We start from the raw sequence: 25,822 nt of genomic DNA, 5'->3' as shown, positions 1-25,822 counted from the left end.
GTAGCTGTCTATATCCTCCCAGGGAGAAACGCCATGAGCTCTTAGAGAAGTCTTTTCCTCTTTCTGTCTGTGATCCTCCTCCAGGATATGAATGACCTCCTCTTTCACTCTTACGAACCCCCCTCCACACACACACACACACACACACACACACACACACACACACACACACACACACACACACACACAGACACTGTATCTGTCCTCCACAGCTCTCCTTAGTCCTCTAGTGGCAAAGAGGAGCTCTAGCTGCTACTAATCATTTCTGATGCATCAGGAAGAGTGTTTGTCTCTTCATCATTAACCCGAGTGCTTCTGATTGGATCTGGAGGGCAGAGTCATTTTAATTTAAGATCGAATGTGTTTTAAAACTGACAACACTTGCAATAATATAATATGAGTAAATAAGTAAAATAAATTTTTCCCATGGAGAGACAGTTTTAGAACATATTACATACATATTACATGCTTGGTCTTAATCATTTTAATAATTTGCATGCACTTTGTTGTCTTTTAATGTGCTACAGTTTTACTTACAGTTGAGCAGCCAACTGTTGTTAGACTTAGACTTAGACTTAGACTTAGACTTCTTTTATTGTCATTGCACAAAAAAACACAGCAGTGAGATTTTGGCAACGAAATGTCGTTGCTTGGCTTCCAGATTACAGCAGAGATGGAATTGTGGGACCGTTTAGGTATATATAAATATAAATATTATACATAAATATAGTCTATATAACTGGTATGATATGGTCTATATAACTAGTGCTAAAAAACAGTAGCTAAATAGTAATGAGTGCAATTGAGAATAGCTAGATAAAACAGAATGTACAACAACAGACTGAGCAGCGTAAACAACTGAATAGCCAGTGTAAATAAAGTGTGTGTTGTAGCCTGAGAAAATCTCACCGAGGTCAGAAAACTGCTGCCTCAGTGAAAGATTAAAGTCCAAGTTCGGAGGCAGAATTAAGCCCCTTTCCTCACAACTCACACTGAGGAGCTGTGTGTGTGTCCTCTGTGCTGTTTGTCCCTGTGGCTCTCTGTAGCTCCGCCCAGGTGTGATCATGTGATCAGTGAGTGAGGTGCACCTGGCCCCGGGAGCGAGGGGTTACAAAGCTCTGCAGGCTGCAACAGGAAGGAGAGGGACTGCTGGTCTCTCTGCGTCTCAGCCGAGGACTTTGTGTCTTTGGTGCCGTTGGTTTAGTGTTGCGTGTTAATGAATCTCCTGGATTGGGTTTTTTTTTTTTTAAAGGTGTTTAGAGTTTTACTTTGGGTCAGAGGTGGATTGTGTTTCGTAACCAATGCGTGCATGTGTCGACACAAATGTCCACATCACTTCTTCTGCACTTTTTCCTCTCAATTTCTTTGTACTTAGAGTGCAAAAACGTGCAGCTGAGCCCATGTGTGAGCATTTCAGTAAAGTTAGATTCACAGATTCAACCTTCCCAGATCAATAACTCATAAGTGAAACCTTGTAAAAACACAAATAACGCCTCCTTCCTAGTGAAGTTCACAGGGAGCTGCAACCTAATTTTCACCAATGCCATCCATCCTCTGAGTCGGATATTTAACCCAGATATTTAACACTGAAAACAGATTCTACAAAAATGATTCAGTATTCAGACACCACCCCTCGTCTGAACCGTACGGCGTGTTTCCTGTGGGTGTGATCACGTCTGACACGGACCATCACCTGTTCAGGTTTATTTGAAGCCCAGTGTCACTGTTCAGTCTCAACCCCCTCCTGTTGTCCTGTTGTGTTGTCTCTCTGCTCTGTGCTCAGACTGCACTCTGCAGCTGTAATACTGCAGGACGGACACTAGAGGGAGCTGCTGAATCACTAACAACGAGGGGCCGCCTCTGTCATCTGTCTTTCATTTGCGATGAGAGGGCTTTTAATCTGAAGAAACATAAGTCTGTATCCCATAACTAGACCAGTTTCTATGTATTTTTCACCGCCCTGAACTTCAACATGAGTTCACAGTAAGGCCACATATTCTGAAATTTAAAAAAAAAAAAAAAAAAAAAAAGTCTAAAAACCACTGAAAATGTATGAAACCCACTGACAGTTTACATATGATATGCACAAAAGAGCTTATATGTAACAGAGATATCATTGTGTAACATTGTATAACAATTTATTACATAATCTATTACAAATCTTTCTATTAATATTTCTCTCTAAATTTAAAAAAAAAAAAAAAAAAAGATGGATTCTAGTCTGAAGAATAGTTTTAATGATGTTTTATTTCCCAAATTTCATTAAAATATAATATTACTTTGGGGGCATAAGGTAATATACACCTCTGTATAAAATAGGAATATTAATTAATTTCTAGTAGTTTAATTGAAGTTTAATCATCTTTTGTTTTCATGGATTTGTCCCCTTTGATTGAAAGCCAGCACACCGTTTGTGGTTGTGTTTTGATAATTCAGTTTATTTTCAATATACATTTCATTTGAAAAATAGAAATTCTAAAATAAAACCATTTCACCTGTTCTAAAAAGTCACAAAAAGTTAATTAAAAATGTATCAGTATTCCATACACTAAAATTAACTTTTAGTTTCTCGTTGTTTTTTCATTTGTTTTTGTTTTTTTAATGTTAAAGATCTTGTTCGACATGCTTTTACACAACAGACTAGCAACTCCCAGAAAAATATGTCCCAGACATAAGTCACACTTGTTTCCACTCTTTGCTGTTCATGGCTAAAACACTGATGTCGAGTATAAATTACACCATTATTTATGTCAATGTGTCGATAATCTGAAACAAACAAACCAGCAACAAAAAAAAAGAAAAAAAAAGAAGAAGAAAAGAAATTTAAACACAATGACCATGACGGTAAAAAGTAACTTGTTGCATTTTGGTGTGTGCCAACATGCCTCTATATGTACAGGATTTACAAAGGAAGAAGGCGGCTCATAGGTCACTCACACACACACACACACACACAAACACACACACACATACACACACAGAGTTGGTCTGCAGTGGTGCTGAGGACAGTGGAAACTTCCAGTTAACTCACATTACGTTTGTACCTGCACGGCCGTGACCCGCCTGGACTTTACAGAACAAGGTTCACCGTGAAATCCAAGCGAGAAAGTGCGTTAGTGTTTTTGCTTCAGGGAAGTGGGGATTTTGCAACAGCACAGCAGCCATTTCGGCGTCTTGCCCTGTGGGAAATGCTGTCTTTTTTTTTTTTTTAAGTCAAAGGAGCCACAAACCCCACCCCCCCTCCTCCTCCTCCTCGGCACCGACCTCAGAGGCATCACTCTGGAGGAAATGCAAGTTACCTGCAAGTGGAAAAACTGACTGACTCTGGAGGAGCACTGGGTAGCATCTTCTGCCCCATATATACAGATTTAGATTAGATACTAAAAAAAAAAAAAGTGGATGTTTTATAATACACACACACACACACACACACAAACAGGTGATCCCATTTTCACATTCGACTATTCCATCAGCAACTGAGACAGCACAGAAATACGATTGCTGTGGACCGAGGGACCCAAAGCCGTCCCGCTCCGAAGATTTTGATTCCCTTCTCGTTCTCCCTTTGTCAGATCATTGCCGTATGGATTTCAGTCTAGATCATTCTCTTATAAGCCACTTAGGTAAAGTGTTTTGTGCAGCACAAGCAATTACATGATATGCATTCCTAGTAGAGTTTAAGTTTGGCTGAGGAAAAGTCGGATGATTATTTATCTCAGGACGGTTTTCTACTCCAAAAAAAAAAAAAAAAAAAAAGGAAAAGAAAGAAAGGACACAAGAAAGGAAAAAAAAAAACACGGTTACCAACATGCACAACACAAGTCATTACAGAGAAAACAAACGCATGATTTCGGTTTAACAAAGTAACAAAATTTTCCGAGTGAACGTGTGAAAGATTCACAAAATGTTTAATAGAAAGAGTAGAAGTTGTCGCAATCAAAACTGCATCAAAAAAAAAGAAATGAAATGAAAATATTTATATCCCAACAAAAAAAAAAACCAACATACACGTTGTTAATTAACTATGTTAATTAACGTTTCCATTTGTATCTCTCTTTTGCACGCATGTATTTTATAATTAATCTCTTGAACAGTTTCAACTAAACGTTTTCTAGAAAAGAAAAGAAAGAAAAGTGATGATATCAAAACACCCATGCTGCATCAAAAATCAACGTTACATTTTTTTTTTTCATAATGAGCTTTGTATCTAGAACGAGAGGTAGAGCTATGAAAAAGAATTATTTTCCTGCTACAGGAAAATGTCATTAGAGTAACTGAATTTAAATATAAAAATTCAGACAGGTGATAGATATAAAAAGAGCAGGGAGGGCACTCCATGCGTGGTCAGAGAGAGCTGCAGCATTTGCTATCAATCAGTGATATGTGGGAGGAATTGCATAGAAGAGTAGTAAGGAATTACATTGATCAGTGTTTTTTTTTTGTTTGTTTGTTTGTTTGTTTGTTTGTTTTTTTCCAAGTTAGTCAGTCACAAAAACCCTCTATAGTGGAATCATGAGAACAAAAACTAAGGAAAAAACTGCGGGGAAGAAAAGTTCATAGAAAAAAAAATTCTTCAGTGTTTCCTGCGCGTCCATCCGCTCTTCTTTTCTTCAAAGATTCCCTTTTTTTTTATAATTCAGAACAAAGTCTTATGATCATGGAATGGATTTTAGAAAGAGTGTTTTTTTGAAAAGAGGAAGGAAAAAAAGGGTTTTTTTTTCCCCCGTTGGTGGTCCAGGACATGTGAGGCAGGGGAGCAGGCGGCGGGCTGGACGCTCTACAGAGTAGTTTCAGAGCCTCTGCCTCTCCAGTAGTACGTATCTTCATCGTCTGGGTCCATTTCTATTCTAATCTGAGGCACAGACTTCAGTGGACTCATCTCTGACCTGAAAAACAAAGGAGAGCCGCTGTTACCACATAGAGATGGACAGGAGTCGCACATTTCCTACAAGTATCTCAGCTGAACCATTTCATTATGACTCTGAGCAACATCAACAAAACATTTCTGTTGTGAAAAACGCCTCAGATTTTGTGTTTCTGACTTGATGTTATGCATCAAAGCATTCACATGAAATCATAATCAGACCTCAAGGCCTCCAACACCTCCTTTAATATGAGATTAAATCGTTCTTCTGAGACGGAAATCAGGTTTTCTTTCTTTCTTACGCATTTTTAAAGGCCCTCAATCTGCAGAAAAGACTGAGACATAATGTTAAATAATGTATTATTCCTGCAAACCCGTTCAAGTCAAATCCTCCGTGAGATTAGTGTAGATTTTCCGTCACGACAGTTCAGTGTTGTTTGCACAGGTGATGAAACGTAACTGCCAACACTGAGCTGTTAGGCAGTCACAGTCGGAGAGTGAGCAGGCAGTAGAGACAAATCAGGGTAGATCATCGTTTCAGCTGAACATTTCTCTCTCAGAGGCAGAGCTGCTCTGGAAGCAGAAATAATCTCGCTGGTTGAGTTCAATCTCACAGGGTGGCACTGAGGAAACCTTTTTCTTTGCACAGGTGATGGAGAACTTTCATGACAAAGAAACAGCTCAGGTTTGGGTACATAAAAATAACAGTGACAGGTGAAGAGATCAGCAGGCTATCCAACCAACCCGGCTAGTTTAGGTTAGTGTGGCCGGTTCGAAGTCAGAGGACCAGCTAGGGGCCAGGGCTGTCCAATCATGTGCCATGGAGGGCCAAGAGGCTGCAGGTTTTCATTCCAACCAAGACCTCCACCAGGTCACTTCACTGATCACCTCACCTTCCATCAGACAGGGTTATTAAATGACGACTCTTCCCTAAGTCTGACAACCCGTAACAAGAGAATCTTATTGGCTGGCTTAACAGCGGCAAAGAAAATGCTGGTAATGAGATGGAAACCACCACATGAAATGAGTATCTTTAAGTCGAAGCTGTCCTATTATGAAATCCTGAAACTGGAAGCCACTAGTGTTCAAGTGCAAGGAGCAAAGACAGAAACCATTCAAATGTTGCTCACTGCAGTCCAGAAGGTCAAATCAGTATTTCACTAACATGAAGACTTGTACTTTGGCACTGAGGTTGAGCTTTCATGGTAATTCAATCAGAGTTTATAAAATAAGTATGATAAGGTCCAAATGGAAATCAACTGAGTATGGTAAAATGAGGAATGTTGGCTATATATTTATGATAAAATGACGAATGTTGGTGAAAACCCTGGGGTCTGGTATGGGGTTTAGGGTGAAGCGGCCTGGGTTATGCAACCACAGGATTGCTGGTGCATGGGAAAAGTGGAAGAGATGAGTGGAAGAGAGCTCCAAATAATAAAACAACTATCGACTTTATTATCCACCGTAATGTATGGTTGTATGGTTTTCAACATGTGCACAGGTGCAATATGTATTGTGTTTATAAGTTAAATTGTATTGTAAGTAGCCTTTGGCACATGTATGCAATGTGATGTCTCTTCTGCCTAGAAAATCTTTAATAAAAACCTGGTCACCAAAAAAAAAAAAAAAAAACTTCTATCAGACAGGAGGAACTCATCAGTGAAGTCACCTGATGGAGGTCTTGGTTGGAATGAAAACCTGCAGCCTCTTGGCCCTCCATGGCTCATGATTAGACACCCCTGAGCTAGGCTAACTGAGATGGGGTAACCCTAGATTTGCAAAAGTCTTGCACATTGTTGAACATGTGCACTTGATTCAACGCAGTAGCACTTTGCCTAACCCTAACCCTAACTTTAACCTAACTGCACTCACGAGTGTTCAAACCTAGATATGCAAACAGATAGTTTTGCACATCATAGTTTTGCATACCATCTAGACGCGACCATAAGCGAGGTGGCTGGACCGCCCCAGTTAATATCGGCTTCCTCCTGTCTTACTCCCTTGGCTTTTTCTCACTGGGCTTCAGTCTAACTAGTGTTGCCCGCTGATGTTTAATAACCAATGAGTTATGAATTATTTCTGCGTCTAGAGAGCCGCTCTGAAATGTTCGCAGAGCTAAAACCTCCAACCTGCCGTGTCAGCGCGTTAAATCACCAAACTCTCCTCCAAACAGTCGCGTTTTACCTCCAGCAGCAGAAAAACAAAGTAAAACTCTCTCCTCCCCGTCGGGTCCAAGCCGTTGCTGCGATCGCTGTGCAAACACGAGTGGCATGAACTCCTCAGGATGGGACGGCGCCTGTTACTGATGTGGCCCTACAGATGTGGGCTGGAGGATTTTGAGACCGGTTCTCATACGCTCTGTACATATGTATTATATCAGCTGCACAAACCAGAGAGGATTTAGGGTTTCTGCCTGATTCCACAGCTCAGTGGAGAGAAAGAGAGGAAAAACAGCCAACCCAACATCGCAAGCACATACCACAACCCGGTCAGCCACCAGGAAGCCACCACATTCACATTTTCTTGAACCAGCAAAGCCACACAGTTATCCATGTAATTTGATCTTTGACGTGTACAGAAATGGGTTTAGCTGAATTATTAGTGCTTGGATTGGCCGGGGCTGCACGCCGGTTTCTCAAGACATCGCAGCGGTGCCAGTCATCAGGGGTTTCGGTGGCATGCGAGGTCAATCTCGGCACAAAGTAATTTGGCCCCAGTCTTGCGTGGACAGGATTAGTTCTAGAAATCATCACACGAGCCAGAGTGCAATTTCTGCCCCGTTTCAAAGCTGCTCTGACAGCAATAATAAAATAATAATAAAAATCGTTTGCACCGTGCAGGTATCGTCAGGTGAAACTCCTCCTGACAGGTGATTCACGGAGCATTTTGTTTGATTATGTCGACATTTCCAGCAAGGAAAAAGTATTTTGTGTTTGGTTTTTCATCAGGATGGAGGCACTCAAACGAGTTCCAGCCCCTTCCCTATTCGTCCGTAATTCAAAGAAAACAGATGAAAACAATCCGAGGCACTTCTCCGGGGGGGCAAAACACTTGGGGCCGCGTCAGGATGGCGCGCAGAGCCTGCACAATATCATGCGCGACATATTCGACAGCTGTACTTTGTTTTCAGGCCGGTCCGTTGTCATCACACACGGCCTGTGATCACAGCTGCTTTTCACACACAGTCCTGAGCACTAATCCGCTCTGAACACAACCTTTTGTCAGTGTGATTACTTGAGTCACACAGCAGATGGGGGTAACACTGAGACATCATCAGACCCTGTGCCGCTGTGTGTGACCCGCATATCCTGGTCACCGTGAGCCTGTGGACATGATTTTGTGTAATAATCCCTTCTTGCGCGTAATAATAATTGTGATAAATATTGACCCGGAGAGCTCAAAAGGCAAGGGTTGCTCTGTTTCTCTGCTCTGTCAGCACTAAAGCTCATTTTTGCTTTGGTTTTTAAAGCAAACCTCTCTCGGATGGCGGCACAGGAGTCTGAACCACAGCATGTTATTTTCCACACCACAAAACGAGAGCCTTGATCTAGAATCAGCGACAGGTTTTTATCAGCCACGTGGCCAATTCAAGGCCGCTCTATTACTTTGATCGCTCAAGCGAACTCCTTTTTGTTTTCCTTTTTTGTTGGTCGTGAGCTATCTTTCGGTCACATGACCGGCTTTGCCAATCTGAGTCTGGCGTGACCTTACATTTTTAGCATATCTTCAGTGAGCGGATGACTGTAAGACTGCTCTGTGCCTTTTCACTTGACCGAAATGCACAACATTTCGCGTCTTCGATGCAGTGAGATCAGGTTCTGAGATTAAAGGATAAGAGCAATCCCAAAAAAATAAAAAAATAAAAAAAAACTCAAGATGCAGTTTGGGACACAGCAAATGATTTACAAACCTGCGATTAATATAATCCCCAGCGACAAATTGAGTATATTTTTAGCTCTGCCTCTGGGAAATGTTTGGACAATGCTACTCTGCACATATATACTCTGTACCCATCCTCTTGTCTCTCTCTCACACACACACACACACACACACACACACACACAGGCGGTATATCCGAGCCTCACCTGGAGAAGCAGTTGGCCTTGTAGAAGCGGAGCTGCTCAGCACGATGTGTGGCGTTCAAGGAAGGAGGGGGACTTGTCTCCTGCAGAGGGAAAACAAGACAAGATTGTGCACTCATTAGTGTAGAAGTAGACAAGCTGTTAAGGCCATCCAATATAGATCAGTGGCATAATACTAAATACTAAAGCAGCTCATTACACTCATTAACATCTTCAAATACAGAGGAGCAACCAGTCAGTGAAATCAGCTGCTGTAGGGTTTGGTTGGATTTTGGCTGGATTGAAAACCTGCAGATTCTTGGGTTTCTACGGCTGATCCATCCTAAAATTAATTTGACAAATATGAGCCTGGAAAAAATCTTCATCCTGATGCATTTATCACCTGTGATTTAACCAGCGACGGCCTTTCTGAACCGTCAGGCGTTTAGTTTAAGCGCTGTGTTATCTTTCCCAGTCAAAGTCGAGTTCAACATCAACCCCAGGCAGCGCAACGTTTTCACATCATATTATAGAACGGGAAAAAATCATATTACAGCACCTTTGGAAAACCGTTTTGAGGCGGTGAAAGATGTTTATGACCAGACTTTTCAATGTTTGTGCATAAATTTGGATCAGTACGCTATCAGTTTTAGGTCAAGTTGTTTCCCTGGGCTGGACAAAGGCAGAGTTTTGTTTAATTACCTGTGCAGAAGTGAATGTTGAGCAACTAGTGTGTCAAAACTTAGCCTTTAAATCTCGTTGAACTGCAAAATGCTCAGCCAATTTTTTTATTTTATGAATCATCTCACATTAATCTTACTGTTTAAAATTTAAAATAATAATAATAAAGGTAATAAACCCTTTCCACAGGTGTTACTAATAGGGATGGGACAAAATATCAAATTATCGATATATCGCGATACTTCCTCTTGCGATACATTACTGATACACTTGTGCCACGTATGGTTATTTGAGTTTTCAACCTAATTTGCACAGATGCACCTCTGAGTTCCCATGAGGCATATTTGTTCTCTGACTTCATGTATTTGAACTGGAACTCCTCTGTCATGCTCATGTTGCAGTCGCAGATTAAAACACGACTGATTCCTGCTGACTGGAAAATGATTTTGCCTTTTCCAGGGTATTTAGAGTCTAGTTTATGCAGTAAGTTGTTGTACTGTAATATTTACACAGCAAAACAATGAGAATTGGTTGTTCATATGAATAACACAGACACACTTATTGATATAAAAGTGACATGCACAAACAAGCCCAGAAAGCAGATACAGAAAATGTAGAAAGCAGACAAAGTAAAAAATATCACAGAGCCCTTCAATACATCCACGACAGCACACAACAGACAGCGCAGGAAAGTGAAAAACAACAACAAGAGCGGTTACATCAAGCGAGCCAGAAATCAAAAGGAAAAAAATGACCGATTAATTCAAATGCAGCTTTAGAGACACAGCACAGGCCTGGTATGGAGGAAAAAAAAGAGTGAGAGAGAGAGAGAGAGAGAGAGAGAGAAAATGAAGAGGGAAAAGAAAAAACATTGTTAATATCATGCGGTGAAAGACGAGCGGTGAGAAAGCGAGACGACAGGCAGTGACATCTCCTCTCGGTGAAGGACAGAATGTCACCGGAGGCTGAGTGAGGCGGCAGAGCAGGAGCGAGGCGAGAGGAGGGAAAAGGAAGAGGAGGAGGAAGGGGAGGAAGAGCTCGAGGGTCTTTCCTCCGGCGTTGCGGGCACATTGGGTCTACTCACTGTCAGAGGCCTTATCACCTAAGAAGGGCTCTTGCTCCATCATGTCCATGGGGATTTTAATGCTGGGAACATTCTCATTGTAAGGGTAGTCAGACTGTTGGAGAGACAGCACAGGAAACACACATCCTGAAACGGGACTTCGGCTGGAGGTGACGTACTATGACTGCAGCGTCACACACACACACACACACACACACACACTGTACTTGTGAGGATCTACATGCACTCCCAAACCTTAAAGGAAAAAAAAATCACCCACAAAATATGGGTGATGGTGAGAGAAATCAATCATAAAAGAGGCAAATACCTCACCAAAGTGTACTTGGCAGACTTGTTAGACCATGGCGACAATCCCAGACATAACCTGCTGTTTAACCCTATAAAGCCGCACGTGTCATATTTAAGACATGATTGTTTTCAGCCTTGTACATCAACTGCACAGCAAATTTTCACTGAAACATCGATAGGAAAAATTACTGAGATGATGCAATGTGAAATGACTGAACATTTCATAACGTTTTTGTTTGTAAAACCGTGTTGAAAATGGCTGTCTCAAATTTAACACAGCAGGTATGTTGAGGTCATTTTCACCAAATTGGTCAAAATAATAAAAAAGATAATACTAAATAATGGAAAAAGTGTTATTTTCTATGTTTGGAAGGAAAAGCGTTCTTTTATATGTTTGGAATTACCAATGTGTTAAAGAATTTTTGTGTTTTATGACGTTTTTGTTTGTTTAAAATAAAAATAAAAAATTCAAGCACAATTGCCTGATGTGCCAAATATGATACAAATTGAAACTCATAGTTGGGAATTGATATTTGAAATTTTTTTTTTTTTTTTTTTGGGCTGTTTAGTTGGACCAATAATGGCTCCAGTTTCAAAGAATAGGAATTTTCGGTCAATTATTTGATGGTTCAGGCTTTACAGGGTTAACCAGCCATTGCTTGACTAGCTATTATCATTATTGTGCAATCATTTGGTTGAGAAAACCCAGTTAACACCTTTTCTCTTGGGGCTTTTCTAAGGTATTTTGGGATTAGTTAACCACCAATTGTGTGCACACTTCGGATGATTTTCATCTTTCTAATCTCGTGAGAACATCGGATAACCTCATAACTATGCAAGAAATGTGAAAATATACACAGATCTGTGTGTCAGTTTCATTGTCTGAGTTCCCGTCATGGTCAAATGCCCAATAGAGGAAACTAAAAGAAGCATCAGGCTTGTTCCTGTGGATGGAGGAAAACGTCTTTAAGATACAACAGGGCGCTTAAATGAGTCTGGGTCCCAAATTTACCTCCGAAATCAGTCAGGTGTGTGTGTGTGTGCTTCTGCCATTCTATCTCTGTTTTTGTATTCCCGCTGTGTCTATTTAAATGTGAGGCGCTCGGTGCATGTGATTTCTGTGTTGTCGAGCACTTTGAGCTGCATTTCTTCCAACAGAAGGTCAGTGCCTTTGCCGCTGCCACTTTTCCAATCACTATTTGAGCACGGCGTCTGTGTTTGTGCAAGGCCATGGCGAGAGGGAAATAAATCAGATTCGGTGTTTTTCTGAAACGGTCTCATCTGTTTCCCGTTCAGGAACTGATGTACAGGAGATGAGAGATCGTGTCAGGGCTTTAGAAAGCAGCTGTAAGGAAAAAAACAGATGTGTGTGTGTGTGTGTGTGTGTAGGCTTGTTTTCGGGGTTAGCATCACATGGCAACATTATCCAGTGCTGGCTCAGTGTTGTGGATCCACCCTTACAACATCACATCATCTTAAAAGGAATAAAACCCGGATTTCAACCTGCAGATGACTCGTGCATCGACGGCAGGGTCACACACACACTGCGGCGAACACTGGCGGCGTCATGTAAAGCTCGTTATAAGGAAGTGACACGACGGCGGCGCAAGAAAAGAGCCTCCGTGCTCGTCCCTGTGACTTAAGAGACGAGGAGACACTGGCATCGTGCATTCAACCGTATTTCTCTAGAAGTCTGTCAAGTCGATTGGGACGTCCAGCGGCTGGCAGGGTGCAGACCGTGCATAATGTCAGTACTGCTGGTTCTGCAGGTCTATGGGCTGAAATGCTCGGTCAGCAGAGGGTTGGTCTGATCAGAGGCAGGAGCAAAGATGGAGAGGAATTTACCACTGAGATCTAAACCAGGCTGTATTAAAATGACGATTCCCATGATTTATAATACTACACAGTACTGTTAAGTCACTGCGAGCTTCAGCGACAAGAAACTTACCACTCTGCCTCTAGCTAGCCCGCAACACAGTCAAATAGCCTCTCAAAAAAGATTATAAATGTCCCTTATGACGACTGGAAACTCACAGTGCAGTGAAATGTGTCCACCGAATGAAAATGGTTGCACAATGTGTTTTATTGCACAATTAGTTCTGCTAACTCACACCACCTTCAACTGTCTGGGATGTTCTACAGTCACTGTAAAAACTAAACATAGTAATGAACAGTGGTTGTTTAAAAGATGCACAAAGATACAAAAAAACAAACAAGTGACTACACGATGAGTTGACTGTGTTGAGGGTCAGCAAGAAGCTTCAGTTTAAGTTTCTCGCAGTGAGGATGTGTTTTATACGACTGTAAACGGTAAGGATCGACATTTTAATAAGGCCTGGGTTGAAAAATACAAAACGTAACCTTAAATTCAGGAAACCGTCTCTGATCAGCGGCGCCAACTTGCTTCGTAACCACTTTCCCGTCATCACATGTGTGAATTTGCTGAATAGGTGCTGGGTTGGACGTTATGCCACAAGAGATTACAGCACACTCGGCGCCTCGTGTAGAAAGAGACGGCATTGAGAAAATCCTCACATGGGACGGACCCCCCCCCACCCCACCCCCACCCCCCACCGGCCCCATGGTCCTGACGAGGAATAAACAGCATCAAAGAATGAAAAAATGAAATCCTTACATCCTCAACATCACTGTCGATGCTGCCCCGCTTCTTGTTCTTCTTCTTCTTCTCATCCTCCTTCTTCTTCTTGTCCTTCTCCGGGATGACGTCATCCAGGAAACTGAGCTCATGCTGAGAGAACAGGTAGTCCATGGCCTTCCTGACGGCCACGAGGGCGAGGATCTGAAACAAGGGAACAGGTGCAATCAAAGAAAAAGTCTATTGCAGTTACATTTTGAACTCCCTGAACTCTCCGACTGCACATCTGCAATTGAGTTTTGGTGTTTCCGCAATATGCTGGAGAGAGACTGTAAATTTAGCTTATGAGCTTATGAGATGTCACATCTCTCATGAGCCAGACGTTAAACCGCAGCATCGAAAAATGTCTTTGCACCAGTTTTTGTCAGCTAAACCACAAAAATGAGCCCATATGAAGATCTTAACAAGCAGACTGCTGGCTCTTGCAAACCCCGAAGCCACAATGGAGATTTCTATTGGGGGAAAAAAATCATATTAGAAATTACTCACCCCTTAAACATTTGACAGATTACTAGAAAGTGGCTCTTTAATCTTTGAATACAAGAAACACAATTGAAGCTCGCCGTAGTACATGCAGTATGCACCGCAACATATGCTAAATGCAGAATTTGATAAATACCAATAATATTAATACACATTTATGCACTAATCCGCTCCCAAGTTACTTTTACTGTGGTTTATGACAATGAATGATTCTTTAACACGTCTTCCCACAATACAAAGTACAATTGAGTGCACAATAAGGCTAAAGTCTTTGTGCTGTATTGTGATCTTAAATGAGCCCTGATGACCCTGAACCATAATTATGGAAACAACACAACAGCCACCGTCGGTTTGTTCCTCATAGAAATAATGCTCTGAGCGATAAGCTTTAACAACATATCAACGTGGCTAAATGTAGTCATAATTTACAGAGTCCAGTTGTGTCAAGCTGACTTGTTTGTGCTGGTTTTATCTGTGGACTGGAGCCAGACACTCACACCCTGAGGGGTCTCTCTGCTTTACACTGAGCTTCGTCTGCAGGTCATTTTATTAGTGGAGATTTTAATTAAAAGTTTTATTCCATAGTGCTCTACATGATGCTTTGAAGACTTTTTGATGGCATGCAAATATAGTAAAATTGAACAAAATATCCAGCCTTCAAAAACCTGTATGTGTCAAACGCTGGTGTGAAAGCTCACCATGACGGGGAATATAATGGCGGCCACAGTGGACTTGAGGATCCAGAGCATGGCCAGGCAGAGGACCTGGATGAAGGTGAAGAGGTGGACTTTCCTCAGGGGAACGTGACGCAGGTAAACCAGGTCTGGCTGATGCTTAGCCGGCATCAGCAGCAGCTTGAGACGATCCATAAACTGGAGAGAGAGGAAGAGACGAGGAGAGCACGGAGACGTGACAGGATGCACTGCACTGCATGTGATGTGATTGGCTGTTTCTGGTGTAAATATACCAAGCAGCATCGTAATAATCTCAGTTTGACAGACAGGTAGACAACATATGCTAAGAATAATAATCTGGTGATGTTTGTGGGCGGCTTGAGTTAGTTTTTAATGGAAAAAATGTCCAAAAAGGCAACTTAAAATGTGGCATTCATTGACAAATACTAAAGCAATATCCACCTAAATGCCTGTGCACTGACCAGACCTGTGATATTTTGCATCATGTAGTTTACATGAAGCGCAGTGCTCTCTTGCCACAAGTTATAATGTTTTCATTATAACTAAAACGGCTCAGCAATCTAAGCACGGAGACCCGGGAACAGGAGGGAACATGCACGAGCGTTTCCTTTCCACGATAAATAACGAGAACAAGAAGAGCTGTGCAGGAAGTTTTATCCCTCAGAAAAGCATCAAATTTGGATGAAAACACCCTTTTAACCTGCAGAGCAAAATGTGTCATTGCACTTATTTGCTATTGCATCAGATCATGTGCAGTGTCAATTCAAATGCCTCTGGATCTCACTGTGTAAACCTCCTGTGTGACTTTGGAGGAGGAAGAAGGTTACTGATTAATTAGTAATTAGTCTTATAAGGCCTCATGAAAAATTAAACAGGCGAGTCACATGACTGCAACATGTGTGCCTGCGAACACCTGAGCCCTTTTATGTCCTGGAGGATATTCGGTATGCATGTTTAGCACAAATGTTAGAGTCAAACACACACATGCACACACACACACACACACACACACACACACACACACACACACACACACACTAAACAAAAGTTAACTAGATTTTCAGCAATGTCTGGCCCTTGAGTGTGATTACTGAGATTCATCTAATTCAGTATACAATATACAATTATTAAATTATTATTTGGGCTTCTTCGCCATAGTCAGCGTAGTCACACTCACATACAGTCACATAAACTCACTCCCATCATTTTTATAATCACTTTTCTGTGCCAAAATTCAGACGTAGGTGCTGAAAAGCCTCATTTATACATGATAAAAAAAAAAAAAAAAGATCAGTGTGGCCTTTACCTGCACTCCGTTGAGAGAAGCCACTCCCATGTAAAGGAAGACTCCATACAGCACGGGCATGGGGATGAACTGAAAGAAAGATGAAGAAAAAAAAAAACATTACATTAGATTTACAGTATGTTTTCTCAGTTTTTTACAGTCCATCTAATTCCTAAAAAAAAAACACAAGGATTTCATTTAGTAACACAAAACAAAGTTGGGATATTATCAGCGGGACAACATCTAAAATGGCGCTGAATTAAAGGTTTGACTGAATTTAGAAAAAAAAAAAAGAGTGTCCCTTAAAATGATTACATAAATAAAAAAGCAGACAAACATTGCTCTCTGCTGCTTTCCCCAAAGTTAAATTGGACAGCAGGCTTTGTGGGATTTGTGTATGTATGTGGTTGATGATAAATAATAGAAGTAAATAATGGTTGTGAATAATTTAACTGTTTTATCTTTAAAGGAGAACCAACCTAGACAAAGTTTATCCAATCTTTTGTATAATTTTTGGTGAATTTTGTGCTTGTCTCCTTTCTGTAAATAACTTTAGATTACCTTCTTTAATCAGTTGTGATGCACAGCTTTTAATCCTTTAATATCCTATGACACCTGTAATTTTTTAACAATTGAGCAGCAAACACCCTGCAAAATATCTCTTGATCATCTATCAAAATAAAACAAAATGAATGAAGCAGGCTTGTGATCTTTGGGGATGGAGGTTAATGAGCTCGTGACGATCCCAGAATTTAAACTGTGCCTGCGAATCAATTTACACTCAGATTGCTAAAAAGCTTTTTTTTTTTTTTCTCCGCGCTTGGCTGACCTCTCACATCATCACACATGGAGCAGAACGCCGCCGCCATCTGGAGCCCCGAAACAGATCTGGTTGGCGGTTTGTGGGCTGGCATGTGGAGCCAGGCTGACACGGAGATAACAGCTCACTTATCTCTATTTTCTCCACGATAAGCGCGAGAGGCCGGTGCTGCGGTGCCTGTCGGAGGAGCCTCCTGTCCTTATTTCACCGCGCTCTTTTCATTTGGATGTCTGCTCTGCCGGTATCAAGAGATTGCTGATATATTACAGTGGAAATCTGTCTAATTCTGGCTTTGTTTGCTTTGTTGCGGTGACACTGTAGTGCGCTGCAGTTTCCAGAGATCTCCTGTTGATGGCATGGGCAGGACTGTGATGTCTTGTCTGTCGAAGGGGCCTGAGCGTCTGCAGGGGGCGCTCTTTTCTTTGCCTGTCCACTCATGGTGGCTGTCACTGCCCCGGCTAACTCGCATGATGCTGAGAGGATGTACCCAGGGCAGCAAATGTAAGAGCTTTTAAAGGCTGAATCTTTATTGTGTTATGGCAACTGGCTTCTTTATATATATATAAAAAAAAATCCACTTTAGTGTAATATGCCCCTTCAGTAAGAACTGTGTGTCCTTTGCCACCACTTCATAAATCACTTTTATCCATCCAGAAAACTGACACTGATTTGTTATGCCAAGTTTAACTTTAAAACACTTTGACATCTTGTTACTAAAGCAATAAAAATCCATCAGCCAGCCGCTCAGATGTCTGAGGACCCAGAGGTTAAACACATTTTGTAAGTTTCCGTTTTGGACATTACAGGCAACTCAGCAAGACAAAATATTATTTTTAGGGCCACTCTGACAGCTTTACCTTTAAAATAGGAGACATGAAGACAGACAGTCCCGTCAGGATGAACACACACACACCAGTGACCCTCTGCTCTCTGCAATAAACAGGAGAAAAAACATAAAATATGGTTACTGGAAGAGCAAATGTATACTGGCTTGTTGGTGTAATCTCTAATCAACCTATCATTTAGAGAAAACATTTACCACCTACGCCACATGCATTAACAATAGTCAGCCATTCTTTTGACCAGTCCAGGTGTGTATTATAAATAACATCATGTGTCATTATAAATAACATCAGGACAGGCTGAGTGGTGGTATTGTTTGTTTCAGGCTGATGATCATTTCAGGGTTTAGCCAAAACAAAGCCGAGCACTGAGCTTCTCGGAGGTTCATAAAGTCATCAGCTGCCTACATCGAGCCCCCTGCCCCGCGCAGGACCGCAGTTTGTTGGTTCAGCTTACAGCTGCGGCACCAGGAGGCTCTCTAGGAAACCCGCCAAGAAGTCCCCCAAAGAATATTTTAAGATTGCAATAGGTGACAAATTGGGTGTTTTCATCGACTAGAAGATACTAGAAGAAGAACAAAAAAATGAGTATTATTGTTTGTATTGCCAAATATTGCAACTCCAAATGTTTGTGTTTGATTTGTTTGTTTGTGTTTTGTTAATTTTTCAGGAGTACAATCAATTGTATGTAACAACATGATTATGAGTAGAAAATCTTATTTCCTTCACTGTTTTTTCTGAAAATCCAGTGACTTAGACTTAGACTTTCTTTATTGTCATTGCACAAAAAAAAAAACACAGCAGTGAGATTTTGGCAACGAAATGTCATTGCTTGGTTTCCGGATTACAACAGAGATGGAATTGTGGGGCAGTTTAAATACTTAAAATATAAACTATATAACTAGTGCTATAAAGTGATGAATAATGTTTCTTTCATTTCATCGGGGTGAGCGCCTTTTATTCCCCTCAAATTAACCCCAGTGTCTTAAAATCCATGGGAACAAAGCCCAGCGGTGCTTCGTAAAAGGTTTTGAGGCGTAGGGCCGAGCTCGGGGTGTCTCGTGTCACCGACCTCACGCCCAGGAACTTGGGCTGCTCCCCGGGCGCCGACGTCTCCGTTTCCATCTTCAGACTGTCGATGTGAGCGATGGAGATGACGGTGGCGGCCACGTACCACGGCAGACCCATGAAGGAGCAAATCACGATGAGGACGGCCACCCAGAACAGGTCCAGATGGTAGCCCGCCCCTTTCTGCATCAGGCGACGAGAGGTCAAAGGTCATGTGCGTGTTTGGACACAGACATGGCGCACAGAATGGCTGCAGGAAACTTTTACTTTGTCTGATCTCTTGATATTAAGCTAAACTTAACCACAATTATCCTCCAAGTCATATTAAAAGTAGTTTCATTTTTCATTTTAGTTTCATTTATTTGTTTGTCTGAGGTCATGCAGAACCTGTTTCTGCAGATTTAGCTACAGAGCTCATTTTCATCTGCAGTGCTTATTCATTTCTCTGTCACTTCACCCAATATTACATCAAATTTCACACTTCTTGGTAGATTGACTTGGTAGATAACACATAAAGACGGGAGGGAAGGGGTGATCCCATAAGGCTGGATCAAGTGTGACAGTTCCTGAATCCCATTTCCAGGAGTCAGGTCATGGGTTCACACTAACCCTGAACCTCCGGTGGAGTGTGTTGTCCCCCAAGTTTTAGGTTATTTTCGTCTATTGTTTAAATTGTTCATATAGTATTTTTCTACATTCCTTGTTTATATTGTTTATATTGCTCTTTGGTACTTATTATCTGTATATACTGTTTATAGTGTAAATTATGCTTCATATCTTGCTATCCACTTTGCTGCTGTAATACGTGAAATTTCCCCACTGTGGGACTAATAAAGGAATATCTTATCTTATCTTATCTTATCTTATCTTATCTTACTTCACCACAAAATCTCACACAAACAACGTGCTAATGCCTCGTTAGTGTGTTCAGGTGTGTGTCTGGTGGCTTCCTTCACCTTCGCAGTGTAAACACAATCCCCAAGTGTTTTGCACAAAAGGGACACAGAAAAAGTGACACTGTTGTGAGGCCAATGTGTCAAAATACCTATTTCATGTCATTCACGAGAGAGAGGGAGAGGGAGAGAGAGAGAGAAAGAGAGAGAGAGAGACTATAGGCCAAAACCTGAATGACAATTCCTAAACACTGACAGCAAATTCATTTTTCAACATCTTCACTCAAAAAATAAAAATGACTCCATCTCAACCCCCCCATCCAAAAAGCCAGCTCACTTTCATTTAATTAAACAGCCGTGACATTTTGAAGAATGCCACGCGCCTTTGAAAACAGATTTTAGATTTTTTTTTTGTTTTGTCAGCACCGGTGACGCCGGCACACCCACCTTCAGCTTGTGTTCCTTCCGGTTCACGATCACGGCGGTGATCTGTTGGTCCATGAAGAGCAGAATGGTGACCAGCAAGGCAGGCAGGGCCGACGCCAGGTAGACCCACCAGGGGTTTCCTCCAAACGGGGGCACGAACCAGCCCCGCTTGGAACTTGTTGGCTGGGAGGGGATACAGCGGCGAGTCAGAGTTGATCAAACACTCATCACACACACTCACACAAACACAAACAGCACCTTAAAGCACTGCGGCGATGTGATTTCTCTTTGCAAAAGCATGTAAGTCTCTTTCTCAGGTTTACCGTTCCAAACATGCGATTTATTTCCTGAGAGTTACATGATATCTTTTAAGGAAACATGGGTGAATATTGAGTTTTGTTAGGAATTCAAACACAAAGAGCAGAAAGCCTGGAGGATGTCTTAACCCTATAAAGCCTGAACTATGAAAGAATTGGCAGAAAATTCCAATTTTTTGAAACTGAACCCTTTATTTAGTCCTATAACTAAATATATTAAATAAAAAAAATAAAAAAAAAAGTAAATAAAAAAAATATGTTATTACACGACCTTTCTGGTGTATGATATATGATATGTAATGATAATGGTATGGTCCAGGGTGAACAGGGGAAGTGTTCAAAGGTATACAACAGTATTTTGGTCAAATATTGATTAAACTGAAAATGAAAAACGGAATTGAAAATGTGTATCATATATGATACAAATGGCTTTATAGGGTTAAGGGTGGGGGGGGGGGAGCTAATAAGACGTCCGTGCCCTCATTGGTCTCTTGAGTTGTCCATTCTGTCCAAACGAACAGGAAAGTGCAACTTGTTAATGGTCCCAGTGGAAACAAGTTGGTCCGATGTAAAATACCGGCAGCAGAGGCAGATATTCCCTCACGATTCAGTGACTCCACATGCTCATCCATAATTGATGCAAGCAGAGAGACTTCTAAAACGACTGCACGCTTTGGGAGTTTGGGATCGGCTGTGTTTTCACCAGCCAATCCATATTTTGTCGGCGGTGTTTGGACGATCAGATTTTTCCTCAAGCCGGTGGGTAAACATGCAAGAAAGCCCCCATTCCAAGAGAGGTATTCTTTCTTTCTTTCTTTTTTTTTTTTAAATATGTTGTTGCAGTGATTTTAAATTCATGATTTCCACAAACATCTTCAACAGACTGATTACTTGTGGCCTGCAAGAGCTCCTTATTTTGCCGGCCACGTTTTGTTTGGAGACCCAAAAATTGTCTCCATGAGGGAAACTGTGGAAGTCTAAAGACACAAAGGAGCTTCAAAGACAAGGCTGTCATTGATTCAACTTTGGCCAGAGATGCTTTCATTAGTCTTTATGTGAAGGGACTGACACAACTGATTATTATTGTACCTTAACTTTTATGGAAACGTTTAACATGAGGTGTCGATATTACTGTCTGGGTAACAAAAAGAAAACGAGGTAGAAAAAACATCATGCATGCTTTAAGGAGGTAAAAATCTCACCTTGAATTCACTTGGCACAATGAGTTTAGGGGTATCCACTCCTACCAGCATGTCGACTCCACAGAAGACGAGGATGGTCAGGATGATGGCGAAGTCACTGATGAGTTTCCTCACCTGGGAAAACACGGCAACACAAAGACTCGGGGTCAGAATCAGCGCGTCCTGCGGTTGCGATCAAATCGTTTAAGCCGGGGACTCACAGTGGTGGGGAAGAAGCGGCTGGTCTTGAACTTCTTCAGACACATGGAGCAGGTGTAGGTGCCGAAGAAAAGGATGAAGGACATCAGGGTGATGTCGGGGACAAAGTCGCAGGCCTTGCCCACCAGCTCGCCGCCGTACTTCAAGCACTCCGTCTTCGAGAGGGACGACCACGTGGCGTTCATGGGCTGGACAGAAGAAAGAGCATAAGCTGCACTGACAAGACTATAAAAAAATATAAAGAAATCACAAGGCTTTGGGCATTACATAATATGTCTATGTTGACTCTGAGTGATGAATAGAAATCTAAAATATAAATAAACAGATAAATATAAATAAAAAACATCAGAAGCCGGGTCAATGCAAAAAAAAAGGGCTTTGTGCATAAGTGATGTAATTCTCTACGTGCACCTGTAGCTATAATTTGTGCACCGACAGCTCACCAAACCTGATCAGTGGGACATTTTCAATGCAAAATGTAAAAACCTCCCACACCTTTTTTGTTTCTTTGCATGAATTTAAAGTGCTTTCATCTAAATGCCTCAGTTTAAGTTGAGCGCCGCTGACAAAGTCCATGTTTGAAATGTGCTGCATTAGAAGTAGGGCTGAAATAGCATAGCATAGAAAACAGATCAGGTAAACCAAATGGTTATCAAACTTTTTTCAGTAATGTGCCCCCTTTGAGATATTTTTAAGCCAAGTACCCCCTGACCAGTGCAAAATAAAAATATAGATAGAGGTGCAATCCAGGTCCATCAGTGTCTGAAACAACAACCTGATACTGAACTTATTATAGCACAGGCTAATAATTTGGGGAATCATACAGGGCTGATATTACTGAAATTAACTTTTTTTTTTTTTTTTTTAAATCACATAGTCTCTTCAGTGCTCTAACGTACCCCTAGTGGTACGCACACACTCATTTGAGAACCGCTGATGTAAACCATCAATGAGAAAGCTGTTGCATTTATGAAAAACGACGACTGGAGGAGGCAAAAGCCAGCAAAACAAACAGGACACACTCACTAAGTCGGTGTTGTTCCAGTACCAGACTGACGTGCCGTCCATAGGGTCGCCGACGATGTCTGTGGTGTTCTCTGTGAAAACAACAACACAGCCTTTATCAGCACACTAAAGTCTGCATGATGCATCCTGAATACACACTGTAAATACCAAGTGCCACCCTGGACCGGAAACTGTGGACACATTTCACTTTGCTGCTATCTTCATGCATTTTGGAACATGACATATATGTGATATAACTCGCGGTGCGTGACGACGACCTAATTAACCGGCGACGGTGCATTCAGAGTACAGTTTGTGCCTGTGAGGAGCTCCCTGGACTCGGTCTTACACAAGTCTGGTTCGATGTGTCAATTCATCGAGCCACGCCGACCTCGAAAGGCCACCGACGACTTCCACAAAATGAATCTTTAAAGACTCTGGGCTCAGGGGGCGTCTGCCTTTGGGAGCTTATTCGTCACAAGTAAACATCTGTTGTTTCCCCTCCCCTGGTGTGCTCTGTCGTCTTTATATGGAGCTGCACGGGGAACAGCGTGTGTGTGTGTGTGTCTGTGTGTGTGTGATATTTCCAAAGCAGCGGGGGATTACCAGTGATTCGGGTGGGCCCCCTCTTCCCCTCCTGTACCCCACCAGGAAGGAAAATAAAGAGGCATGCTGTGTGGCTTTTCACAGCCTGAACAACAGCAAGGCTTAATTTAACGTTCAGTCTGCTGTTAGCCCTTATAATTTAAATCTGTCAAAGTAAAACCAATGAAAAAACGCAGGATTTCACAGCAGAGATACTGGAGAAAAAGACATAACAATGCACACGGCCTTCTTTACACGGCTCTGTGTAAAACTGATCGGTCAATCGTGTCATTCTGTAGTCGGATATTTCCAAATAATGAATGTGAGATGCTCTCAGTGACTCCAAGTTGAAAAAAGGAGCAGTCTAGACTGCCTGGCATACTGTCTGGTCAGTTTTCAAAATCTGAAAGAGGAAATCCATCAGCCTGGAGTGCTTTTTGAAGTGTCTTAAAGTAAAAAAAAAAAAAAAAAAAACACTGAATCTTCACTCATTATAAGTCAGCCTGCACGTCAGTGGAAAGCCTGAAAATGGAAAAAACTATGATAAAAAAAAAAAAAAGTAGGAGCTTACCTAAGACGGCAGGGGCCATGCAGAGGCAGTCGTACTGCGTCACATATTCCATCCTATAGTCAGGATTGATGGGGTAGTGGTGAGCTAGCTTAAGCATCTTCTTGAAGGCATCGTAGATGAAAATGAAGCTGATGAGACAGGAGAAGCCTTCCTCTGTGAAGCGGGTGAAGTACTGCACCAGGAAGCTGGCGTCGGTGGCCACCAGCAGCAGGCAGAAGAACCCCGACCACAGGCCGATCCACAGGCGAAACTCCAGGTAGTCAAATTGATTATCTCTTTAAGAAAAAAAACACAAAAGAAGCAAATATTGATTGGTTCACTTGGTACAGATTCAGAGCACATTCAAACGGAGCAGCGCCACCAGTTTGGTGCCACTTATTTAACACTGGATAATTTATGAGGTGAAAACAATGTCATTCAAACATGGAGAGCACCAAATAACACCAGGAGGACCAGGCCTTTGCAAAGTGAACTGCAGCTTTATAGGTGCAAGGAAAAAGAAGGTGACATCTCATAAGGAGCAATTATTCATGCTTGAAAAGCCGGGGCATAACAAAACGAACCAGGAACAAACTTAAGTCTGGACTGATGTTCATATTCAGATATTTCTTCTGGGGGTTCCTGAACACCAGAGAAGGTACAAGTGAGCATAAAGTGCAGACAAAGTCAAACTTTTTCACTCTTAACTTAGCAGGAGGACAGGTTACAGAGACGCTGCCCAAAACACGAGCAACGGGCAGCATGAATCTAAATTGAGGCCGTAACCACGCATTCTTTGAAAAAATGAGAAAATACAAATCTGTCTGCCCGATACACAGAAGAAAATATGTTTCTGTCTTCAGATTGAAAGGTCATAAAGACACGGGTTAAAGGCTGACATGTTCAGCATCCTCGAAAACCCCCAGACGGACACTGGCTCTGAGTCTCTAGGAGATTCAATTCCAGAAATATGGACCTATTGGATCCTCCATTATAAGTGAATGGGAGATACAAATTTTATAGCATTTCAGGAAAGCTGAATCTATTGAACTCTACTAACTTTTTTACTGGGCCATAACTTCATACTATCTTTTTTTTTTTTTTTTTACGTATTTACATGCTTTGTATACGTAGCCTAATTCTTCCCTACTAGAAGCTGTCATATTTGCCGCTACTGGAAAAAACATAATTGTAATTGGTCGGTGTGTTTAAAGTCAGTAAACGGTAAGCAACTGACCAAAACAAAAGAAAGTGGAAGGGCAGCCGCTATCTTGGACAGACTATTCCTTTACATGTGAATTCAAACGGTCAATGTAAACTATTTTTATAAATGTGTGAATTTTCATAAAAACATCAGAATTGTAGGAAAAGCACTTAAAAAGCACTAAGGGAGTTACAGGGGAAGATTCTCATTTGGACCCCCTAGTGACTGAACCATGGTTATAGCCTTGATTTAAATGAATTATGGTAAATGCAAAAATGTAATAAAGTGAATTTTTCCACTGTGGTTCAGACCAAAGTAAACAGACTGTAGGTGTGACCGCACCCTTAGCCAGGAGGATCAGGTTGATGCAAGTCATGACATAAGTCAGGATATGTCAGGAGGATCATCCAGTACAGATAGTGTGAGGCATTTACTGAACCCTCTGTAGTTAGGAACGTCAGGAAATGGACAACATACTTGCTGAAGTTGAAGAGCAGCCGTTCGAACACCAGAACGGGGCCTGTGCTGCTGAGGATGGTGAGGGGTTGGCCAGCCAGCAGGCAGAAGACCCCCCCGGCGATCGCTGTGCCCAGGAAACTCTCCAACACACCCTGC

At 41.7% G+C, this 25,822-nt stretch overlaps 1 protein-coding gene across 3 annotated transcripts in view; it reads right to left on the bottom strand.

Moving 5' to 3' along the window:
- Window positions 1–2,601: 2,601 nt before the first annotated feature.
- Window positions 2,602–25,822, bottom strand: part of slc4a4a (solute carrier family 4 member 4a) — an 83,777-nt gene continuing 60,556 nt past the window's right edge. For 2 of the 3 annotated variants that reach the window (XM_030059126.1, XM_030059127.1), the window contains exons 14-27: window positions 25,685–25,818; window positions 24,025–24,299; window positions 22,890–22,960; window positions 21,866–22,051; window positions 21,666–21,779; window positions 20,168–20,329; window positions 18,832–19,010; window positions 17,775–17,847; window positions 16,119–16,187; window positions 14,816–14,989; window positions 13,614–13,778; window positions 10,691–10,784; window positions 8,950–9,029; window positions 4,766–4,886 (exon numbers count right to left, since the gene is read on the bottom strand). In XM_030059126.1, coding sequence (XP_029914986.1) covers window positions 8,986–9,029; window positions 10,691–10,784; window positions 13,614–13,778; window positions 14,816–14,989; window positions 16,119–16,187; window positions 17,775–17,847; window positions 18,832–19,010; window positions 20,168–20,329; window positions 21,666–21,779; window positions 21,866–22,051; window positions 22,890–22,960; window positions 24,025–24,299; window positions 25,685–25,818 — 1,740 coding nt within the window. In that variant the 3' untranslated portion in view covers window positions 4,766–4,886; window positions 8,950–8,985. Of the gene's footprint in view, window positions 4,887–8,949; window positions 9,030–10,690; window positions 10,785–13,613; window positions 13,779–14,815; window positions 14,990–16,118; window positions 16,188–17,774; window positions 17,848–18,831; window positions 19,011–20,167; window positions 20,330–21,665; window positions 21,780–21,865; window positions 22,052–22,889; window positions 22,961–24,024; window positions 24,300–25,684; window positions 25,819–25,822 lie in introns of all 3 variants that reach the window. The other variant, XM_030059125.1, reaches the window with a different exon arrangement.

This window comes from Myripristis murdjan, chromosome 9 (genome assembly GCF_902150065.1).
Source record: "Myripristis murdjan chromosome 9, fMyrMur1.1, whole genome shotgun sequence".
Lineage (NCBI taxonomy): Eukaryota > Metazoa > Chordata > Actinopteri > Holocentriformes > Holocentridae > Myripristis > Myripristis murdjan.
This window is presented reverse-complemented; position numbering and strand designations above follow the sequence as displayed.